The sequence below is a fragment of the Mobula hypostoma genome, chromosome 9, assembly GCF_963921235.1.
Source record: "Mobula hypostoma chromosome 9, sMobHyp1.1, whole genome shotgun sequence".
In the NCBI taxonomy this organism is placed as follows: Eukaryota; Metazoa; Chordata; class Chondrichthyes; order Myliobatiformes; family Myliobatidae; genus Mobula; species Mobula hypostoma.
In genome coordinates, this window is record NC_086105.1 from 41,276,643 (window position 1) to 41,301,280 (window position 24,638).

A 24,638-nucleotide genomic window follows, 5' to 3' on the forward strand; every position below is an offset into this window, starting at 1 on the left:
AGGAACCTGGTTAGAAAGTCAATGGATGGTTGACAAGTTACCACAAGGAAATTCTGGGTCATTATTAGTACTGTCAAACATCTAACATAACTGTGTCACCAGGATCTGAACTGTTAGCTGATGTCCTTTCTTCAAAAGGCATCCATCTGCAAAACAGGGCTTTTAATTTGACAGGTGTGATTTTAATTTCTTTTTTCAGGAATGTGCCATCAAGCAATAAGTATTCAAATAGGGGAAAGTTGATATTTTGAAACAACATTTTAGCAGGACTTTAAGTTTTTAAAACATTCAGGTTTTCTTCACCAGTACAACAATAACACAGCAAAGGCCATCAAGAAAATGAAAGGTTTGGATTCAAGTGAGGTTGTGATGAGAGGACATATTGCTGCAAAGCCAATGGAAACTCTCAAAAATGGTAGTACTTGCAAAGATTGACAGCGACTGAATGGAGTAGGATTAAACTAGCTGATGAAAATAAGCATTAAAACAGACAGGCAAAAGATGTAATTACTATATAAATTTACTATATAAATTACTATATATAATACTTCGGGCTGACCGGAAGTGCACTGAGAGCGGTGAGCGTAAAGGAGTTGGGGGCTTGCTGTTCTGGTTGACAATGGATGGTGCAATCCTGGTCATATTACGATCGAGGAACGTGTTTGTAGCCCGGATATTGAATTTTTTGCTACTGGACTCTGGCCATATTCCACCGAGATACAACACTGGGCACCATCGGAGGTTGTTCCTGCCTGCGGCCACCGAACTTTGCAGCTCCTCCCCTGGAGGGTCAGACACCCTGAGCCACTAGGCTGGTCCTGGACTTATTTCTATCTGGCATAGTTTGCATATTGTTGTTTGATTGATTGTGGTTTTTGTATTTCTATATTTATGCTCTATTCTTGGTTGGTGCAGCTGTAACGAAACTCAATTTCCCTCGGGATCAATAAAGTATGTCTATGTCTATGTCTATAAAAAAAAGGTTCTATATATTTTATAGAACAGCTTTTCACCAAATGACAAAGATACATAATTGTTTTTACACATATTATCACAGGAATATTTTATTGTTTCAGTCTTACCATCACATGTTACTTGCAACACCTGTGTAGGTAATTTCAATTGTCTTCCAAATCGTGATTTTAGCTTCCCTATTGTAAGGCAGATCGGTAATGCCACTGTCATCACATCATCAGAAGGGAGCAAAGCAACTTTAACTGAATTAAAAAGCAATACAATAAATTAGTTTTCACAGTAGTTGAATGACAGAACAGTATTGAATTAGATATAGTAATGCATTCTTTAAAGACAAAAAAATTAAATTATCAGCTGGTATATCATGTTAAAATAAACCCCTTCCAAAATGTTGTCAAGTATAACAAAAGATTTTATGCCAGAATTAAATTAACCAAAAGTGTGCATTTGTAGAATCCAATATTCTTAATGCTTCCCTACAGTTTTGACTACTACAAAAACACGTTGCTACTGTGTAGTATCATTAATATACAAATATCCAGAAACAACATGCATATTATAAATAATTACATACCATGCAAATGCCTTGCATAATACTGGTTAAAGTTCTGAAAGAAAACTTTAATTCTCCTGACAAGTTAGTTGAACTGCACTCAGTAACAAAGACTCAACTGAAAATTATTAAGTGTAACATGTTACCTGTGGCTGTACTACTGGCAAAGTCTGGTGATGGGGTCTTTGGTGGAGCAGGATATGACTTTAATGTGGATCTTTTTTTTATGTCTCTATCAGCAACAGTCCCAGGTGTTTGTAAAAGCAAACATTCAGTAGCTAAATGAGGAAAAAAAATAAATGAAAAGTAAATCATTAAGTTTCCATTGGCCTCTTTCTGATTTACAGCACCTTTTTGATAGACTCTTCATAACAATTCTAAGATTTGGTTCTACAAGTATAAATAAATATTACTGATGATAACAAGCAATGCCTTATTGTTAATATTTATTTCTTAATTGAGACCAGGAACATGAGTGTCATGGCAAGGCCAGAATCTCTTTCAAATTCTTAGTTGACTCTGAGAAGATACTGGTGAGGCAAGCTCTTGAGTAATAGCAGTTTTCCTAATCTTGTTGCTGAATAGGGTGTTCCTAAATTGTACCTGGTGACAATGAAGAAATGGCAATACACTGTATTGCCTTCAAGATGCTGTTATCACACATTTGAAAGGTGCACTTGGAGAGGCCTTGGCAAATAACCACTGGGCATTTTTGCAGATAATACACACTACAGCCAGGATGGGTAGATTGGATGATTAAGGGTGGCAATCAAGTTCGTTAGAATAAGGCAGGAGGAGAAGATGGTGGCGCGACGCAGCTTGCGGCAGCCACTCCGGTGAATGATATCTGTTATCTGTCAAGTAGGGTGCCATGCACAATCCAGATTTGATGGAGGCAGACGTGAGAGCACGGAGGAACATTTGTGAAACTTCTGAAATGCCTGCTTTGCTGCCGCTGCTACTGTGTGATCCAGAATCTCCAGAGGGGAAGGCTCCAAGTCCTTGGCTTTGCTTGTTGCTCGGCAGCCGGGGCGGGGTCGAAGCGCTTGGCAGAGATGGTGCTCGGTGCTCGGTGTTGGAGAGCTGGTCGGAGGCTCGAAGTTTTCGGACAGACTCAGAGTCGGCTGCGGTCAGGTGCTTCCAATGCATCGGCAAGTTTGCGGCGCTTGGAGTTCATGGCAGGGAGAGTTTCTCCCTTCTACCATCTGCGTGAGATAATGGGGCTATCGGGACTTGAGACTTTTTTTTACCGTGCCCATGATCTGCTCTTTATCAAATTACGGTATTGCTCTGCACTGTTGTAACTACATGTTATAATTATGTGGTTTTGTCAGTTTTAGTCTTGGTTTGTCCTGTGTGTCTGTGATATCTTTCTGGAGGAACATTGCATCATTTTTCAATGAATGCATTTCTAAATGACAATAAATGAGGACTGAGGGTCCTCATAATCCAATCTAATCATTTTTGCTCAAGATGGTATCAAGTCCCTTTGACTAGCCATTGCATTTTAAATATCTTACACATTTGTTACCCATGTGCCAAATCAAAGGCAACAAGACAAGAGCAAAAGTATGACATCGTTACTTTAAGGCAGGGTTTCTCAACCGGGGTTCCGTGAGAGGTTGCTGGTATTCTACAAGAGATGGTGATAGAAATAAATCACCATTTTTTTAAACTTTGCATGACACTAGCAATCACAGTGGTGGGCAGTGACCAACCAGTCCCATTAGCAATCTCATTAGAGGTCTCTCAGCATGGTATGGCAGTGTGCAGTAGGACTATGTTTATCCTCAGTGTATATTGCGAGATAGAGGAGGGCATTGATAACTGGTGAGCACTGCATTGCATGGAGGGGAGGATAGTAGGCTGATGATGAGCACTGCATTGCATGGAGGGAAGTGCGTTAGGCTTATGAGGACTGTGGTGCCTCTTCCAAGCATTGAATGGACTTGTCAACCTGGGCTGTGATGTTTCTCCCGAATTATCTCCCCCAACTGCCCTTTATGTGCCGACACCAAACTTATGGGAGTGAACAAACTCTACCAGTACAGTAGAAAATTTGAAGGAAATTTTGATTCTAAAGAAAGATTTTTTACACGCCATGACTCAGCTGTTGGCCTGCCGTTTTGGTGGATTGCATAGGTTAGATGTCAATTGTATTCTGAAGTGTTCGTATTTTTTGTGGTTTTCTCATTTAGTTATTTATTATACCATTTAAAAAAAAATTATTAACCCTTATTTCAGTGCATCTAGTCTGTGGTAAACAAATTACAAATACAACAATGGCTCTAGCAAAATTGAAAAGACACTTAAACTACAAATCACAGCCATATGACACATAATAGTGCTGATTATTTTAAACGGCTGTTGGAATCTCAGTAAAGCTTTTAATTAAAATCAATTTACAACCTTAATTTAAATTATATCTACTGAGCCTACCGTTAGAAAAATTAAGCTAGTTGGCATAAGCTAGTTAGTTAGCAGAAATTTATTATGTTTGCCTTATGAGTTTCTAAAATTTATGAAACAGAAAGAGATTAATTTCAAGAAAGGTAAGCTAAGCTTAACTACCCGTTAGTTTTTTTCAAGAAAGGTTGGCTAAAAAATCATTCTCTACTCAGAAGAGCATTGACAATTATTTTTAGATTATTATATCTACAGCTACATGCTACATGCTACATACTGTGAGCTGTAGATGTAATAATTTCTACACAGGGGTTCCCTGAAACCTGAACATTATTTCAAGGGTTCATCGAAGGCAGAAAAGTTGAGAAAGACTACCTTAAGGAATCATTGCTCTGATTAACTTCCGTCAAGACAGGAGTTCCCAAAGTTAATGGTAAGGTTCTATGATATTAAAAAAGTTGGGAACCACTGCTTTAAGAAGAGATAAGGCCCAACATGCTTTCACAGGAAGTGGATGTAGAAAGCTACTGTTCCTCTGTGCACTGCCACTAAGAACCAAATTGCTACTTGTAAATCAATAAAATGGGGTACAGTGGGAAAGGTGAGAATAGAGCATAAGAAGATATATTGGGGTGAGAGTGGAATTAATAATGCACTGATTAGACTGATATAGCAATGATCAGGACTACACTGCTTCTTGTCAGTAAATAAGAGAAAATACACACCATGGCTGTTATATTTTGTAACTTCAAAACATTAAACTAATTCAAAGGAAGACACGGGAGTCTGAAATATGAGTCTAACTTTGTGTTTACTTTGAGTTAGGTGTGCATATATCACGTAGTAGCTTGATAACATATGTATTTCATGTTTTTATACATATAACCCATAATGAATTATTTTAATGAACAAGAAAGCATAATCTATATATATATATATATATATATATATAGATATATATATATACACACACTGAAATACATCACTCAAATATCACTGAAGTATTAAATACACAACACTTCTCCCTGCTTAGCTATATACTCCAGCTCAACAGAGAATGCATCTCAACTATATACACTGTATCCTATACTGTGTAATTAAATTATTATACACTGACATCGACAGCATAGTAAATTTTTAAATCATCCCATTCGGGCCTAAAGATTTAATTGCTGTGCAGGATTTCTTACTCTTGTTGGGTAATATTTTTCCTGACGAGGAGAATCACTCTGCTTGGCAGGTGAGACTTCCGGTTGTGAAACCATCTCAGGTTCTGAGGCCTCCTCTATGGTGGTTGTAGGAGTTAACTCTGAGACTGCAGGAAGTGGTTCTGACAGTAGTAGCCACCTTTCTTGTCTAACAATTGGGTCAGCCCTCCTCCAATGATTGATCTGTCATTTCCAGGTGGTATCAGGTGTAATCTCCAGTCTGTGGGCGAATGCTCCCGTTCTGTCCTTAATCTTTCTGAGCACCCACTTCTGATCACCTCTGTAGTCCTTTGCCAGGACTGTTTGTCCAGGAGTGAAACATCAAACCTCCTTGTTTGAGGAGCCTTGAATTTGTCTTAGCTGTTTGTCCTGCACACTCCTTCTGCGATTGGGTTTGAGCAAATCCAAGCGTGAATGCAAGGGACAACCCAGGAACAGCATGGCTGATGAATTGTTGGTTGTGGAGTGTGCTGCATTGTGATATGCAAGGAGGAAATTGGCGAGCTTTTGATTCAGTGTCAGTGCAGTGTTCTGCTGACATTGCTCGCAGTGCGTTCTGTAGACTCCGGATAAACCTTTATGCCAGGCCATTTGTAGCTGGGTGGTAAGGTGCGGATATAACATGCCTTATTCTATTCATTTTTAAGAATGACCAAAACTGTTCTGCCACACACCAAGGTCCATTGTCACTGACTAAGTGATCTAGAACACCATTCCTTGCAAAGACACTTCTTAACACATCAAAAGTGTGCAAGACTGTAGAGGAGGCCACTGGGGACCCTTCTGGCCATTTTGTAGCTGCATCCACCATCACCAAGAAATTTGTGGCCATGAATGGTCCAGAAAAATTCACATAAGTCCTCTGACAATGCAAGGCAAGCCAAGCCATTCCCAGGTATAGAGAGGCACTGCTCTTGGTATCTTTTGGACGTGTTGGCATCCCACATAGTGCATGCAAACTGCTCAATCTGCTGATCTATCCCAAGCCACCCAACAAAGCGTCAAGCCAACACTTTCATTTTGACCATGCCTTGATGACAGGCATGGAGCTCCTCCAATACTTCAGCTCTCAGCTTGGATGAGGCAACTCTCAATCCCCACATAAGGTAATCTCCATCAAGAGCAAGTTCATCTCTGTCCTGACAAAAAATGGGGGAAGTAGAGTTTCTGCTGCATATTCAAGCCATTTTGCATGGCAATGTAGATCTGAGACAGTTTGGGGTCCTTCCTGGTTTCCCTTTGCATTGTCACTGCTGTAATATGGAGACTTTTGATTTGAGTTAGTGAGAATACGGCAAGAGGAGCATCTTTTCTCAGTAAATTTTTCCAGTATTTCCTTTTCCAAGGGTAAACAGAACACTCCATCAACATTTCCATGATTTGTCCTTTTGAATTCAATCTTGTAATTGTGTCCTCCAAGAAACAGAGCCCATCCCTTTCTGTGGATTAAAAATGGACACTAGTAGTTGATGATCAGTATATAATGATCTCCAATACAAGTACTGATCAAAATGTATTACACCCCAAACTGGACTCAAGGACTCTCTGGCAATTTCTATGTGATTTTTCTCTGCAATTCCATCACTCATCACATGTGACATGACTGCATCTATACCATAAGGCAAGCTTTACTGGCCAAATATGGTTCATAATGTGTGAGTACAGTATCTGAGTACATTTCCTTTACTTTTTTGAATACCATTCGCACTGCTTTGTCCACTGCCATTTCTTTCCGATCTTCAGTGATGAGTTCAAGGGGTGTAGCACACAGTATCCAGGTTTGGCAAGAACCTGTTATAGTAGCAGACAAATCCTAAAAAGATTGCAACTGTGACATGTCCTTTGGCCTTGGGACATCCAGCGCTGCTGAATTTTCTCAGCACACTTGCGCAATCCTTGTGTGTCAACAGTGTAACCACAGTTAAGTGGTGCATGGTTTAAAGAATTCACACTTGTTGCATCATGCTCTGAGCCCATAATTTTCTAATCTTTTTAACACTGTCTTGAGGTTTTGGAGAAGTTCGTTGTCATCCTTAATGGTACAATGATGTAATCCAGGTAACACTGAGTGCTTGGGCAGCCTTGAAGCACCTGGTCCATAGTTTTCAGCCAGAGTGCAGATGCAGATGCACATGCTGCTCCAAAAATAAGCCTATTATTTTTTGCAAAGCCCTTTGTAAGTGCTTATAGTGTGAAACACTTCGGACCCTCCAGAAATGTTTGCAAAGATTACCTCTATCCTGGCAGAGGGTGTTCATCTACTTTCAGCACTGGGTTGATGGTGAGCTCTATATCGCCACAGGTGCTGACATACCGATTCTTCTAGGCTATTGGGGCCACTGGCATTACCCGTGAGCTCCTTTCAAGCTTGGAATGAATTCCTTCAGTCTACATGCGATCGAGCTCCCTAGCCACTTTATCACAGATGGTATAAGGAAACAGATGTGCTTTGCAAAACCTTGGTATGGCATTTTCATTTAACACTATTTTACCCTTGATATGTTTGAGTGTTCCAATGTCATCATTGAACTCTGCTGTGACATCATCCAGTACCATTCTTAATTCGCTTTCTTATAGGGGATGTGGCCTGCAAATAGTGGGTGGATCTCCAATCAAGTTGTAGTTGTTTCAGACAATCTTGATTCCACAATACTGGTCCTCGTGCTTGTACCACTTACAAGCTCAATGTGGCTTGTTGGTTGTTGTATTTCACTGTTATAAATATCATTTCCATAGGAGTTATCTTTTCTCCAGTATAAATTCTGAGTTGGATATCTGCAGGCTTCAGTTCAGTATCTTTGAAATGCTGTTCAATCTCTTTTTCTGGAATGACTGAAACAATGCAGCCAGTGTCCAATTCTATTTTAATTAATTTGCCATTTACTTCTGCTGTAAGCCATATTGCTTGTCTGTTGTTAGCTTTCACATTGTAAATCTTAAAACTATCCAGCTCTGTGTCACTCATCATTATCAGATTTTTTCATCCCCGGCATGCAGATTAGTATTCTTTTTGAAACTGCAACTTGACTTTTTAATCTTTGTCTCTTCTCACTGCAGACCATATAGTTTTGTCTGCCTGACATGTTCTTTGTATGTTTCTTACTTTGTTGCATTTTCTGCAAGTTTCACCTTTACATCTGCATTGGTCTGGTGAATGTGAGCCCCTGTCATAATGGTAATACCATTTGTTCGGCCAGGCTGATTTCTCTTTAGACGTTGCCATTTTGTTCATGCTCAATTTCATTCCTGACTGCAACTCAATTATGTCTCTGCAAGTTGTTTCCATTGATACAGCAATTTCAACTGTTCTTTTTAATGTGAGTTGTGCTTCCATTAGGAGCTCTTTTTGAATGCTTTCTTGTAAGATTCCACAAACTAAACAATCTCTCAGTGCATCAATAAGCTCATCATGGAAGTGACCATGACAATCTCTTCAATTCAGCCACACACCCTGGAATGGACTCCCCTTTCTTTTGATTCCACTTGTGAAACCTAAAGTGTTCTGCAGTCAACAATGGCTTCAATTCTAAATATTGTTGCATTACTTTCACAATAGTCAGCAAAGCTTACTTCTGCTGGTTTGGTTGGAGCAGTCAAACTTTAAAGCTATCTGTATGCCTTTGAACCCAATACACTCAACAAAATGGGTACTTGATTATCATTGGCTATTTCATTTCCGCCAAAATACTGTACAATTAGCTCAGTATACATGAGCCAATTACAGGTTATGTAGTCAAACACATTAATCTTTCCCATGTGACCAGCCATTCCTGTTCTTTTTATTTACAATTATTATTACCTGGCACTCACTGTTTACGAACCCTGAATTCTTCCATTTTCTGCCTTTTGTTTTAAAGTCAACTGTCTCTGCACAAGCTGTGCTCTACTGTTTTTTACTCACCATTTCTCACTGCACTTTTTTTTACTCCAACATCTCCCTGCCTTTCAACAGGTCGGTAGCCATCTCAGGTTTGTTTTAAAAATACCTTATCACCACTATTATGTTTTGTAACTTCAGTGGAAGACAAGGGAGTCCAAAATATGTGTGTAACTTTGTGTCTATTTTAAGTGAGCCATGCATGTATCAGGTGGTAGCATGATGATATATGCAGTTCACGTATTTATACGTATAACCCGTAATGAATTATTAAATCGAACAAGAATACTTAATCAAACAATATACATACAAGATTATTCAAATATCAAATACACAAGAATGGATTTTTTAATTAGGTTCCTCCTGGACCTAATAAAGCAACCACTAACATATGTTTGTGGTTTTCTGCTGCTGTAGCTCATCCACTTCAAGATGCAATAAGTTGTGCATTAAGAGATGCTGCTCTACACACCACTGTTCTAACACATGGTTATTTGAAATAGTGTCACCTTCCTGTCAGCTTGAAGCAGTATGGTCATTCTCCTCCTCTCCTTTCTCATTAACAAAGTGTTTTCATCCCTAGAACTGCCACTCGCTGGCTGTTTCTTTTTGACTTTTTGCACCACTTTCTGTAAATTTGAAATACTGTTGTGCATGAAATTCTCAGGAGATCAGCAGTTTCAGAGATACCCACACCAGCCATTCTGGCAGCCACAATCATTCCATGGTCAAAGACACTTAGATCAGGTTTCAACAACTGAAACTCTTCACCATGTCTGCATGCTTTTATGCATTGAGTTCCTGCCACATGACTGGCAGATTAGATATCTGCATCAGCAAACAGGTGTACCTAACAAAGTGGCCACTGAGTCCACATTGCCTCACTAACTCAAACTCAGCTCACTTATTCCTTAAATAGTCGTGACCTGAGACTTTAGTGCAACTCCAAGACACTAGCAATCATCAGAATGCAACTTAGCCTTGGGGACAGATCACCAATTCACTTATACTTGAAAACATCCTTTTCAATAGGCATTTCAGAAAATTATTTGATTCATGCCCAATGATTTTGCTAATATCAAAAACGCTTGTTCATAGATTCTGGAAAGGTGTAATAATAACAGGGTTGTAATTTCCCAAATATCGATTGGCATCTCCCTAGAGCAAGGGGTTTAGATGGGATGGAGTTTGTTAGGTGTGTTCAAGAAAGCTTCATGACACAATATGTAGATAAGCCTACAAGAGGAGAGGCTGTACTTGATCTGGTATAGTGAAATGAATCTGGTCAGGTGTCAGATCTCTCAGTGGGAGAGTATTTCAGAGATAGTAATCACAATTCTATCTCCTTTACCATAGCATTGAAGAGGGATAGGAACAGACAAGTTAGGGAAATATTTAATCAGAGTAAGGGGAAATATGAGGCTATCAGGCAGGAACTTGGAAGCATAAATTGGAAACAGATGTTCTCAAGGAAATATACGGAAGAAATATGGTAAATGTTCAGGGGATATTTACGTGGAGTTCTGCACAGGTACGTTCCAATGAGACAGGGAAAGGATGGTAAGGTACAGGAACCATGGCGTACAAAGGCTGTTGTAAATCAAGTCAAGAAGAATAGCAAAGCTTACAAAAGGTTCAGAGAGCTAGGTAATGTTAGAGATCTAGAAGATTATAAGGCTAGCAGGAAGGAGCCTAAGAATGAAATTAGGAGAGTCAGATGGGGCCATGAGAAGACCTTGGTGGAGAGGATTCAGGAAAATCTCAAGGCATTCTACAAGTATGTGAAGAGAAAGAGGATAAGACATGAGAGAATAGGACCAATCAAGTGTGACAGTGGAAAAGTCTGTATGGAACCAGAGGAAATAGCAGAGGTACTTAATGAGTACTTTGCTTCAGTATTCACTATGGAAAAGGATCCTGGCGATTGTAGGGATGACTTGCAGTGGACTGAAAAGCTTGAGCATGTAGATATTAAGAAAGAGGATGCACTGGAGCTTTTGGAAAGCACCAAGTTGGATAAGTCACCGGGACCGAACGAGATGAACCCCGGGTTACTGTGGGAGGTGAGGGAGGAGATTGCTTAGCCTCCAGCGATGATCTTTGCATCAATGGGGGCGGGAGAGGTTTCGGAGGATTGGAGGGTTGCAGATGTTGTTCCCTTATTCAAGAAAGCGAATAGAGATAGCCCAGGAAATTATAGACCAGTGAGTCTTACTTCAGTGGTTGGTAAGTTGATGGAGAAGATCCTGAGAGGCAGGATTTATGAATGTTTGGAGAGATATAATATGATTAGGAATAGTCAGCATGGCTTTGTCAAAGGTAGGTCATGCCTTATGAGCCTGATTGAATTTTTTGAGGATGTGACTAAACACATTGGTGAAGGTAGAGCAGTAGATGTAGTGTATATGGATTTCAGCAAGGCATTTTATAAGGTACTCCATGCAAGGATTATTGAAAAAGTAAGGATGCATGGGATCCAAGGGGATATTGCTTTGTGGATCCAGAACTGGCTTGCCCATAGAAAGCAAAGAGTGGTTGTAGACGGGTCATATTCTGCATGGAGGTTGGTGACCAGTGGTGTGCCTCAGGGTTCTGTTCTGGGACCCCTATTCTTCATGATTTTTATAAACGATCTGGATGAGGAAGTGGAGAGATGGGTTAGTAAATTTGCTGATAACACAAAGGTTGGGGGTGTTGTGGATGGTGTGGAGGGCTGTCAGAGGTTACAGTGGGACATTAATAGGATGCAAAACTGGGCTGAGAAGTGGCAGATGGAGTTCAACCCAGATTAGTGTGAAGTGATTCATTTTGATATGTCATATATGATGACAAAATATAATATTAATGGTAAAACTCTTGGCAGTGTGGAGGATCAGAGGGATCTTGGGGTCCAAGTCGATAGGACACTCCAAGCTGCTGCGCAGGTTGACTCTGTGGTTAAGGCGGCATATGCTGCATTGGGCTTCGTCAATCGTGGGATTGAGTTTAGGAGTCGAGAGGTAATGTTGCAGCTGTACAGGACCCTGGTCAGACCCCAATTGGAGTACTGTGCTTTCAGAAGGATGTGGAAACCATAGAAAGGATGCAGAGGAGATTTACTAGGATGTTACCTGGATTGGGGAGCATGCCTTAAGAGAATAGGTTGAGTGAACAAGGACATTTCTCCTTGGAGGGACGGAGGATGAGAGGTGTACAAGATGATGAGAGGCATTGATCATGTGGATAGACTGAGGCTTTCTCCCTGGGCTGAAATGGCTAGATGAGAGGGCACAGTTTTAAGGTGCGTGGAAGTAGGTACAGAGGAGATGTCAGGGGTAAGTATTTTTACGCACAGAGTGGTGAGTGCGTGGAATGGGCTGCCAGCGACTGTGGTGGAGGTGGATATGATAGGGTCTTTTCAGAGACTCCTGGATAGGTACATGGAGATTAGAAAAATAGAGGGCTATGTGTAACTTTTGGTAACTTCTAAGGTAAGGACAAGTTTGGCATAACTTTGTGGGCTGAAGGGCCTGTATTGTGCTGTAGGTTTTCTATATTTCTATATTTCTATAAATGAACTATAAATTCAAACTTGCATTTATCAACTTTACAACACACACAAAATGCTGGAGGAACTCAGTAGGTCAGGCAACATCAATGGATGGAAATCAACAGTCAATGTTTTGTGCCAAAGCCCAATATAAGGATCAGCTTTACCTTTTGTTTTGGAAACTGGTGACTCGCTCACTGCTGGTTCAATTTTACCATGCACTTCTTCAATAGCTTGGATCTGTGCTTCTAATTTTTTCTTCAGTTCCTCACAAGTTAAAGAAGGTTCAATTGCTGGGCACATCACAATGTAAAATGAGTGAGAAAATAATAATTTTAATAAAAATTAACAAAGAAAAATAAACCTCATTGTTGCTGGTGTAATTTATTTGTGTAATATGAACAAAAACAGTAAACCAAGATACAATGCTTTTCTGTGCTCATACCAATAAATAAATTCATAATTCATTAAAAACTAAACTAAAACCCATCAGAGCCCATCAAGTCACAATTCAGGTAAAATCTTCTTCCATCATCACTATTTGTCTCAAATAAATAAGTAAGGGTGGAACAATGACACAAAATTTAAAGCTGTTGCTGCACATGTAACCTCCGATGCTGTGGAGTTTCACATCCTCCCTGTGACCCTTTCAGTTTCCCCTTGGTGTTCCAGATTCCTCCCATGTCTCAAAAACACGCTGGTAAGTTAACTATCAATTGCAAAATACTTCTGGTGTATGTGGGTGACAGGAAAATCGGTGGACAATATGTGAGACAGACAGGTTGTGGAGAAATGACTGGGGGAGAGCACTGAGAGGCAGCATGGACTCAGTTCAAATGGCTTCCGTCTGTGCCATTTGGAAACTACTGTATAAAACTTGCAGTATTGTATAAGCTTCAACCATACCTGCATTTCTCTAAGTATTTAAAGTGCTTATTTGAATGAATGCCAAGGCTCAATCTGCTCATTCCCTCTGTACCTTCTCCAGTGCTTCAATTTCCATATATCATCTAGCTATTATCATATTTTGAGCAAACTGCGGACAGCCAATAAGAGAAAGCTTTTTCTGGAAATTGTGCCCAGGAAGGTAAAAATTAAAGTTCCAACCTATGCCACTGAAGAGCTTTAGTGAATTTTCCAGTAAATACTTGCATGGTGGTACAGAGCTTCAGGCAAAACTGATTCGACATCTTTAGCCTCCAAGATAAGAACATTTACTATTACTATATCAATCCCACCTTTTATTAATAGCGCTATCACACCTCATTTGCCTTTCTGCTTATCGTTCCCAAATGTTAAGTACTTCAGAATATTTATTTCTCAGAATTGTTTAGCTTGAGGCCACATCTCTGTAATGGCTACAAAAAAAACATTTATTTCTATCAATTCATTAATCTTGCTACCAATAATTTGAGCTACAAGTAAACATCAGAAAATATATGTAAGAATATACCTCCTGACCGCTCATTTGATTGATCAGGGGCAATTGAAGCAGTAAATTTAGTAGGGTCCAAACTTGCAGTACCTTCCATACCTCTACTGCTGCCATCTGTAACTGTAGGTCCTCCTGCTCTTGCATCATTTGTATTCATTGGTTTGAGAGAAATTCAAAAGAAAAGAGATATAAAAACATTGATAATGTTAAGTTTTTAAAAGATACAATGCTATTTGAATGCAGTAGATATTGATAGCAAACAATTCCAGTAAAATGGTGGTGCACTTGGACACAAAAGCCACTCTGGGTCCAATCAAAGATGTCTTTCTTCATCTTTTATGTCTTTTTTATAATCGCAAGTCACTGCTGGATGCTAAGAACATCAAATACTGCATGTCTATTCCATCAGAGTTGCAAGATAGCAATGAAGCTGGACTTACTGCGTATCGTTACGTTGTCGCTTGGATTTGTTGTGTACTGTTATTGTGTTGAGGTTGTGTGCAGTCTGAGTGATTGACTGGATGTTTTTATTGTGATCACAAAACCCTGTTGGTCATTGGTAACATGGAATACTGTAAGTCCAGTTCACAGGTTTGGTGGCGAGATTGATGGCGGGGAGCTGCACTGGTTTGGTTGTAGTGAGAACTAGGGCCTTACCGCAGGGTTGCCTGTTGCAGTCGCTCAGGGGAGGAGATACTGAGGCAGTGTAGCAGTGAGCAGTGGCCTCTGTAGGCATCCTGTAGTCTGTACTGGGTTGGGGCTGACCCCGCTCGTCGGTGCCACCCTCCAGTGTTTGCTTAGTGGAAGAACAAACTGAAGCAGGTCAACTTACTATTAACATGAAATTATGCCACTTAGGAAATTGGGTTATATATATATATTTTCTTTGTAACTATGCTTTCCTGCATTTGTAACGATATATGCTATTTCTGCTATGTGCGGTGTGTTGTGTGCTTTTGGTAATGTGTTTTGCACCTTGGCCTCAGAGGAACGCTGTTTCATTTGGCCATATTCATGTATGTTTAAATAATAGTTAAACATGAACTTGAACTGACATGTAATTCCACAGATAACTGTGTCAATATTCTGTGCTGCCAATTGTTTATGATAGGATTTTTGCAACTACTTGTCTTTTCATATGATACAGTTTCTCTGTAAAAGCTACTATCATGTATTAAAAAATAGAGCAGAAATATTAGGCATGGTCCTATTACAGAATATAGAAATATACAAATAGCTGAAGACTTAAACCAATATTTTGCGTTTGTATTAACTACTGAAGATAAATAAAGCCAATATAGTAAGTTATCAGGTGTCTAATGGTTTTAACTAATTTAAAATAATTCACACCAATAAAGATAAAGTACCAAACTAAAAACTGAGAAAATATCAAGAGCTGAGAGGTTGCATCTTTGAGCTAAAAGAAATGAATGCTGAGATGGTGAATACAATAATAATGAGTTTTAAAATTTACTATATTCTGGAATATTTCCAGCAGAATAAAAGATAACAAATGTAAGACTGCTCAAGATGGATCAATTAATTAAGCCAGAGGCATGAGAGAATCATAATATGTCTGCATCCTAGAGTGCTTAAGGAAGTAGCCCAAGAAATAGTGGATGCATTAGTGATAATTTTTCAAAACTCGTTAGATTCTGGGCTAGTTCCTGAGGATTGGAGGGCGGCTAATGTAACTCCACTTTTTAAAAAAGGAGGGAGAGAGAAACCGGGGAATTATAGACCGGTTAGCCTAACGTCGGTGGTGGGGAAACTGCTGGAGTCAGTTATCAAGGATGTGATAACAGCACATTTGGAAAGCGGTGAAATGATCGGACAAAGTCAGCATGGATTTGTGAAAGGAAAATCATGTCTGACGAATCTCATAGAATTTTTTGAGGATGTAACTAGTAGAGTGGATAGGGGAGAACCAGTGGATGTGGTATATTTGGATTTTCAAAAGGCTTTTGACAAGGTCCCACACAGCAGATTAGTGTGTAAACTTAAAGCACACGGTATTGGGGGTAAGGTATTGGTGTGGGTGGAGAATTGGTTAGCAGACAGGAAGCTAAGAGTGGGAATAAACGGGACCTTTTCAGAATGGCAGGCGGTGACTAGTGGGGTACCGCAAGGCTCAGTGCTGGGACCCCAGTTGTTTAAAATATATATTAATGACTTGGATGAGGGAATTAAATGCAGCATCTCCAAGTTTGCGGATGACACGAAGCTGGGTGGCAGTGTTAGCAGAGAGGAGGATGCTAAGAGGATGCAGGGTGACTTGGATAGGTTGGGTGAGTGGGCAAATTCATGGCAGATGCAATTTAATGTGGATAAATGTGAAGTTATCCACTTTGGTGGCAAAAATAGGAAAACAGATTATTATCTGAATGGTGGCCGATTAGGAAAAGGGGAGGTGCAACGAGACCTGGGTGTCATTATACACCAATCATTGAAAGTGGGCATGCAGGTACAGCAGGCGGTGAAAAAGGCAAATGGTATGCTGGCATTTATAGCGAGAGGATTCGAGTACAGGAGCAGGGAGGTACTACTGCAGTTGTACAAGGCCTTGGTGAGACCACACCTGGAGTATTGTGTGCAGTTTTGGTCCCCTAATCTGAGGAAAGACATCTTTGCCATAGAGGGAGTACAAAGAAGGTTCACCAGATTGATTCCTGGGATGGCAGGACTTTCATATGAAGAAAGACTGGATGAACTGGGCTTGTACTCATTGGAATTTAGAAGATTGAGGGGGGATCTGATTGAAACGTATAAGATCCTAAAGGGATTGGACAGGCTAGATGCAGGAAGATTGTTCCCGATGTTGGGGAAGTCCAGAACGAGGGGCCACCGTTTGAGGATAGAGGGGAAGCCTTTTAGGACCGAGATTAGGAAAAACTTCTTCACACAGAGAGTGGTGAATCTGTGGAATTCTCTGCCACAGGAAACAGTTGAGGCCAGTTCATTGGCTATATTTAAGAGGGAGTTAGATATGGCCCTTGTGGCTACGGGGGTCAGGGGGTATGGAGGGAAGGCTGGGGCGGGGTTCTGAGTTGGATGATCAGCCATGATCATAATAAATGGTGGTGCAGGCTCGAAGGGCCGAATGGCCTACTCCTGCACCTATTTTCTATGTTTCTATGTTTCTATAATATGCTTAGGCCAAATCAACATGGCTTTATGAAAAGGCGAATGAGTATGATAAATCTAAATGAGTGTTTTGAACATGGGATTATCAAAATAGGTAAGGGAAAAAGGTGCAAGCATTATTTTTAGATTTTCTGGAGGGATCACACAAAGAAAAATTTTGAAGTTGGGAATACTGTAATAGCATGAACAAGTGGTTAATTGAAGAATACTAAGCAAATTAGAAAATATCAAATTGCTTTCAGCTCATTTGGCTGCTAATAACAGGATGCCACAAGTATCAGTAATGGGCCCCCAGGTATTTCAAATATAGATGAAAGCTGCCTTGTCCTCTTCTCATGGACTTTAGCTGGCCTAACTACTCTCAACACAGAAGTCATCTTTCCTGCTTCGACTTCATCCACACAGAACTTAAGGTCTGTGAACTGCCTTGTCTCAAGTGTCTCCCGGTTAGCCATGTATGTAAAAAGACAAAAACACAAAACACTTCCAATAGTGTTGAAACAATATGGGGGTGACTGTATTTATCCTGACTTGAATTAGTATACTAAATTCATATAATAATTGCCAACATCAATGCAGACTGGCATCAAATATGATGTATTTTCCCTATAGACCCCTGCCTAAGCCATACTGGCATGAAGAGGCATGAGTTAAGGGAGCTAGGGCCTTACTCTTTGGAGAGAAGGAGGGTGAGAGGAGAGATGATAGAGGTATACAAGATATTAAGAGCAATAGATAGAGTGGACTGCCAGCGCCTCTTCCCCAGGGCACCACTGCTCAATACAAGAGGACATGGCTTTAAGGTAAGGGGTGGGAAGTTCAAGGGGGATATTAGAGGAAGGTTTTTCACTCAGAGAGTCGTTGGTGCCTGGATGCACTGCCTGAGTCAGTGGTGGAGGCAGATACACTACTGAAATTTAACAGACTACTAGACAGGTATATGGAGGAATTTAAGGTGGGGGCTTATATGGGAGGCAGGGTTTAAGGGTCAGCACAACATTGTGGGCCGAAGGACCTGTACTGTGCTGCACTATTCTATGTTCTATGTTAACTAGATTAGTACTCCTGTTTAGAAAATATTCCATTTTCCAAGCAACTGTATCTTCACTTTGTGGTACTGATTCACTAGACTGAATCCTCAAGTTAGGGGATTGACATATGATGAGATATTGTGTAGGATTTGCTTGTACAGTATTCCTTAGAAGCACAGACAGGGAGCTGTTGAAAGGCAGTTTCCTCTGGCTAAACAGTTTACCTAGAGAGCAGACATAATGTTAGGATGAACAGATTTACTGATGAATTGATAATACATCTCCCTATTTTGAGGAAAGTGAATCTTGTGTTCTCTAACTTAAGAGGGCTCTGGATGCTAATCCATTCAATGTACATAGGGCTGAGATCAATAAATTGATGGGCACCAAGCAAATCAAGTGATTTTTGGGCAGAAAATTCCTTGGAGCAATACTCAGTATTAAAAAGGAAAAGGCATTCATTCCCTCACAGGAATAGGAAGAACAGGAAATTCTGCACCTCATACTTGAACCATCATGATTATTTTTTCACTCATGTGGCACTTCCCTGTACTAATCCCATATCCCTTGATTCCCTCAATATCCAAACATCTACTGATCTCGTTCTTAATCTTAATTAGTGACAAATTCTCCATACTGCTGAAGACTAAAAAGAATCCAAAAGACTTAATATTCCTGATGGGTAAATATAGTCTTATCTCAGTCCTGAATAGCCAACACATTATTTTGAGAATGTTCTTGATTCCCAACCTGGTGAAATATCATCCCTGTATTTCCATATAAGAGTATTGTCTGATTCAATAACACCACTTCACTTTCTAACTCCAGACGGTATAGGCCTAGTCTACTTCATTTCTCTTCTTAGGACAATCTCCTATCACGAGAAGCTCCTTCTATTCTAAGACAATGTTTCATTAGGTACCGGAAGAAGATGTGTACACAATATCCCATGTGTACTTTCATCAAAGTCATACACAATTGGAATATGACATTTTACTCTTGGATTCAAATCCTTTACCTGGAAGACATTTGTCCATTTGTCTTCTGCGTTGCTTATTTTATTTGCTTAGTAATTGTCACTGATTGATACACAAGGATACATCAATCACCCTTAATATTAATATTCTCAGCATTTTAAAAATGTAATGCTTTTCTACCAGAGTGGATGACATCATATCATTCCTCTTTTCCACCAACCAGATTTTTCACCTACAAAAGAATCTGCTTCCATTAAAAAAGGTAACTTGAAGTTGGGGTCATGTTTCTCTGTTTTGAATTTTGAACCCATCTGCACTTTGCCACTCAGTATTTCAGCCATTTTGAGCGATAAATTGAATGATCAAAATGCCAAAAAAAAAACAGCAGTTGGTGAAAATTTGAAGAGAAACGATCAAAAGCTGGAAATACTCAGCGGATCCAGTGTCACATGTACAAGTGAATGATCAATTATTCTGTCATTTTGATGCTTTAGTTTAAGGGAAGAACAGTGGCATACTCACTGCAAAATAAACAACCTTTCAGATAGTACAATAGTCAAAGAAAAGGAAATGTAAAGCACCATCTTCTGAGTTCAATAAATCAGAAAATACCTGTCAAGTTGTGACAGAGTACATGGTGCTACTGCAGACAAAAACTCACAATTATTGCTTACAAATGTCAGCTAGTACTTTGAGTAGAGTAAAACTAAATAATTCTAAGGCATCTTGCTAACAAGTTAAATTGTACATTACCTTCTGGCATCTCATGTGATGGACCAGATGTAGAGCTTTCTGTAGTAGTACATTTGAAACAGTCCAAAATTATTGCAGCTTCACCCATATGAATTTTGCTACAGTCTATAATTAGAGATTCTGCTGCTGTTAGGCCTTTACTCATATTTATCGATTCAAGAATATTCAACAGAAGAGAGAAGAAAAGTGAAAATATTAATTAAAATACATCCTAAATCTTTCAATGCCATTGATTTTTATAGACCTAGAAGTCTACAGGAAATCAACAAAATGTAGTGACACTAACAGTAAATGCTCTAACACAGTCAATACTTACAAATCTCTCTTTACCTTCCCTACCCGTGTTTCTCCAAAGTTTTTATTCTTATCTGCACTCATTTCATTGGTTGTCACTTGGAAAGCAAACCTGTCTATGCAGGAATGTGGTAAAAATCAACAAGTCAATGAGTCTTGCACATCCCTTCAGTGAATTAGTCAGCTCCATTTTGGGTACTAGCCTCCATAGTATCAAAGACATCTTCAAGGAACGGTGCCTCAGAAAGGCAGTATCCATTATTAAGGACCCCCTATCACCCAGGACATACCCTCTTCTCATTGTTACTGTCAGGACAGGGATACAGAAGCCTAATGACAGACACTCAGTGATTCATGAACAGCTTATTCCCCTCTGCCATACAATTGCTAAATGGACATTGAACCCATGAACTCTACCTCACGTTTTTATATATATTATTTCTGTTTTGCACTATTTTTAATCTAACTATCTAATATACATATATACTTAATTATCTACATATCTATTTTTTCTTTCTATATTATCACGTGTTGCGTTGTACTGCTACTGCTAAGTAAACAACTTTCACGACACATGCCAGTGATAATAATCCTAATTCTGATAGTTCTATGGCTCTGATTTTAGACACCTAACAAAGTGCTGCAGAAAATTGTACTACTTATGGGGAATTACAAAAATAAATAAAAAAGAAACTCAGAAGGAAGTTTGGTATTTGCTGCCAACTTATGATACCATTAATTTAAATAAAAGTTTATATTACAAACCTTTTGAGGAGTTTGACAGGTTCAAGTCAATGTTTCCCCTGACTGGAATATTAGAAACTATGCGGTATCAGTCATTCAGAGCAGAGATACGAGAAGGAATTATTTTCACCAGTGAGTGGTGAATCCTTGGAATTCACAATCAGTAAGATTGTAAATCAAGGGTCTGAGAGTTACTACAGGAGGCTGTGTTGAGGTAAATGATCTAACTGATAACAAAACAGGCATAAGAAGATGAATGATTTATTCCTGCTTTTATTTCTTATATATTTTCAATTAATAAAAATTAGTTCAATACTAATTTTAGATTCAAGTACGTAAATGTCAAATTGTAACCATTTAGTTCTCCTGACTAATGCTGATGAAAAGTCTCAGCCCAAAATTTCAACACTTTATTCCTTTCCACAGATGTTGCCTGATCTGCTGAATTCCTTCAGCATTCTGTCTGTGTTATTACTTCTACAGAATATTTTGTGTTTACCATTTACTAATTCGCATTGTGCAAATTTGATTTTTTGTCCAAGTTAGGAATGTATGAAAAGAAACAGGCCATCCAGTCCCTCAGCCTTGTTCTGCCATTTAATCAGATTGTGGACAATATGTATCTGAACTTAATTTAGCTATATTTGTTTCACACTTATTCACTACATTTAACAGAGGTCTCTAACTTAAAATTCACCACCTTATGTGAGAGGGAGGTTCAGATTTCCACTATGAGATATGCTTTCTATTTTTCATATTGCAGCACAACTTTCATCTAAGATCACAGCTTGTTCCAAATTCCCTCACTGGAAGAAATAACTTCTTTGTATTCACCTTAAAGAATCTAATAGCTTTTTAACCAACACCCCTAAATATTCTAAACTCAAGAGACAAAAATAAGTTTATACAATTCATCCATATGGTTTAATGGTTAATACACAGTAAAATGGGGAATTTGAACCAACTCTCCTTCAATCCAAATACAATTTTCATGAACTTTATGGATCAGAATACTAGCCTATAATTATGCAATAGCGCAAGCATGCAAATTCCACTCATTTCCTTCCACAGCACCTAATCCCAGCCTACAACAGATATATTTTGTATGGTGTTTCTCATGTCCAAGGGCTCAATCTGCAACGATATTTTCTTATTCCTTCACCAGGTATCAGCATCATAAGCAAAAGCATAATCCAAGGTACATGACTATGTTTTACCAAAAAAATGTACAGTCACCAATGCTTGTGTCCGCCATTCATTCCAGAATTTACTTATTTACCTTAATTTAAATTCTGTAGCTAATATAGCGGGATTTAATTTCATGTTACAGTTGCTCACTCTATGCCTCTGAATTACTATTCTCTAGCCTAGTGATTCCCAATCTGGCATCCACGGAGCCCTAGGTTAATGGGAAGGCTCCTTGGCATAAAAACGTTTGGGAACCCCTGCTCTAGCCATATTTCTCTGTTCTGTGAGCTTACAAGAATGAACTTGCTTACCCTAGAGAACAGACAGTGCCAGCAGGAATTTTCATTCTTTGAAGATTCTTGGCTAAATTATACTTTAAATGGAAAATGTACAACTGGAATATAAATTGCAAGTTGCACCATTTAGTTGGAGATGAACTCTAAGTAACCATCTGATAGCAGCATTTTGATCAGTTTAAGTTTAGAGATACAGTACAACTTCCACACTCTTCCTTCAGTTCATACTGAATAGCCGAGGCTCCAGTACAAATGATCAAGAAGCCATGCTGTCACATCATGCTGGGACAACTATTTACACAACAAAATAGACAAAACATGAAATATGTTTTCAGTCATAATGCATAACTAGTATTTCTGAAGTACTGCTCACTGCAAAATCACCCTGCAATTATAAAGTGAAATGTTTTAACGTTAGAGTAAAATGTGCAGTGGCTGATGCTGAATCTAATTTTGAAGTTTCTGCAATAGTATATTATAATAATTCTATCCCATTATTAAATTATGTTAACAACATAATTGTGGTCTTTATTAAAACATTAATAGTATAAGCATGAAAAATACAAATTATTGTTCGTTGTCATTTATGTCTTGTTATTTTTCTTAACTTTTGTTTGTTCTACTGTGTTTTAACGTTGTTCAAACAAAATTAGGTGTTAATGCAACTAATTTTAAAGGTAATGTACACCAGGATATATCCAGATATAAATAACAAGTTAAATAGTTTGAAATGTCAACATTACCTGTTTTTGTTACATCAGCTAAATTTGCCTCTGGTGTTGCAATTGGACTTTTTCCCACTGTTTCATCCATTATGACTTCAGCAGTTGGACCTTCCCCAACACCATGATTTATGATTTCAGAATCAACTATTCCATCAAACGAATGAACAAAAATGAGTTTGCAGCCAACACAAATATAATAAATGCCTACTGTAGCTTTTGAAAATCATTGCTGATCATAATCTAACCACATAATCCAGCATGATTGATTGCTAAAATGATTACTGTGCACGCTGTCAAAGAAGCTGATCAATTATATGCAGCATGATTGATTGTCATGCTGTTCACTGTCAAAGAAACCAACAAGTTTATTTTTCTGCTCTATTGCATATGTTCATAAATTTTGTGTATTGATATGCTGATTTCAGCAAAAGTGTTGGAGAAGGAAATATCAGTTACGCTTTCACAAAACAAAACATGGGAAAGTTATGCCTTTTGGTCTATATCAGTATGCATTTTTGTTCCTGGCAGCTGTAAAAAGGAAGAAATGTCCTTTTGTTTATTAAATAGGTGAATACTCCATTCCCCTTCTTTCCAATAACCATTAACTCAATTGGCATCCCCTCCCCATTCTTATCCATTGTGCTCCCTGAACAAAATAATCCCATGAAACGGAACATCCGTCTTGATAGTCAATGGCCATACTGTCCTACACTCCTGCATATCAATTCTTCAATCATTTTTCTCACTAGCCTTACTTATTCTTCATAAATTTCCACAAATATTGAACTCCCAAAAAGCAAAAAAAAATACAATTACAGATATTGGAAGTCTAAAATATTAAAAAAAAACAGAAAATGTTAGAAATATTCAGGAAGTCAGACAGCATCCATGGGGACAGAAATCTTTCAGGTCAATGATCTTTTATCAGAACTAGGCAAAGTTTAAAAAAGGCACGTCATTTTAAGTTGCAGAAAATGGGGAGGGGTGAAAAGAACAAAGGGAACATCAGTGATAGGTTGAAGATCAAAAGGGAGGCTGAGTGAAATACACTCAGTGGCTATTTCATTGGGCACCTCCTGTACCTAATAAAGAGGCCACTGTGTGTATGTTTGTGGTCCTCTGCTGTTGCAGCCCATCCATTTCGCTTTGAGATGTTGTGCGTTCAAATGCTCTTGTACACACCACTGTTATAACAGGAGATTATTTGAGTTACTGTTGTTTTCCTACCAGCGGGCCATTACCCTCTGATCTCTCTTATTAACAAGGCATTTTTGCCCACAGAGCTGCCACTCACTGCTTGTTTTTCGCACCACTCTCTGCAAATTCTAGAAACCACTGTGCGTGAAAATTTCAGGAGATCAGCAATTTCTGAGATACTCAAACCAATCCGTCTCACACCAACAATTATTCCATAGTCAAAGTCATCTTCAGAAGTTTTCTGATGACTCTGCCATAGTTCATCAGCAAGGGAGATGAGGCTGAGTACAGGGCTACGGTAGGAAA

General features: G+C 39.0%; 1 protein-coding gene across 1 annotated transcript in view; it reads right to left on the reverse strand.

Moving 5' to 3' along the window:
* Positions 1-24,638, reverse strand: part of iqub (IQ motif and ubiquitin domain containing) — a 68,432-nt gene that overhangs the window by 29,815 nt on the left and 13,979 nt on the right. The window contains exons 4-9 of the mRNA XM_063058147.1: positions 23,154-23,279; positions 19,889-20,023; positions 14,074-14,115; positions 12,716-12,841; positions 1,675-1,806; positions 1,083-1,217 (exon numbers count right to left, since the gene is read on the reverse strand). Coding sequence (XP_062914217.1) covers positions 1,083-1,217; positions 1,675-1,806; positions 12,716-12,841; positions 14,074-14,115; positions 19,889-20,023; positions 23,154-23,279 — 696 coding nt within the window. The remainder of the gene's footprint in view (positions 1-1,082; positions 1,218-1,674; positions 1,807-12,715; positions 12,842-14,073; positions 14,116-19,888; positions 20,024-23,153; positions 23,280-24,638) is intronic.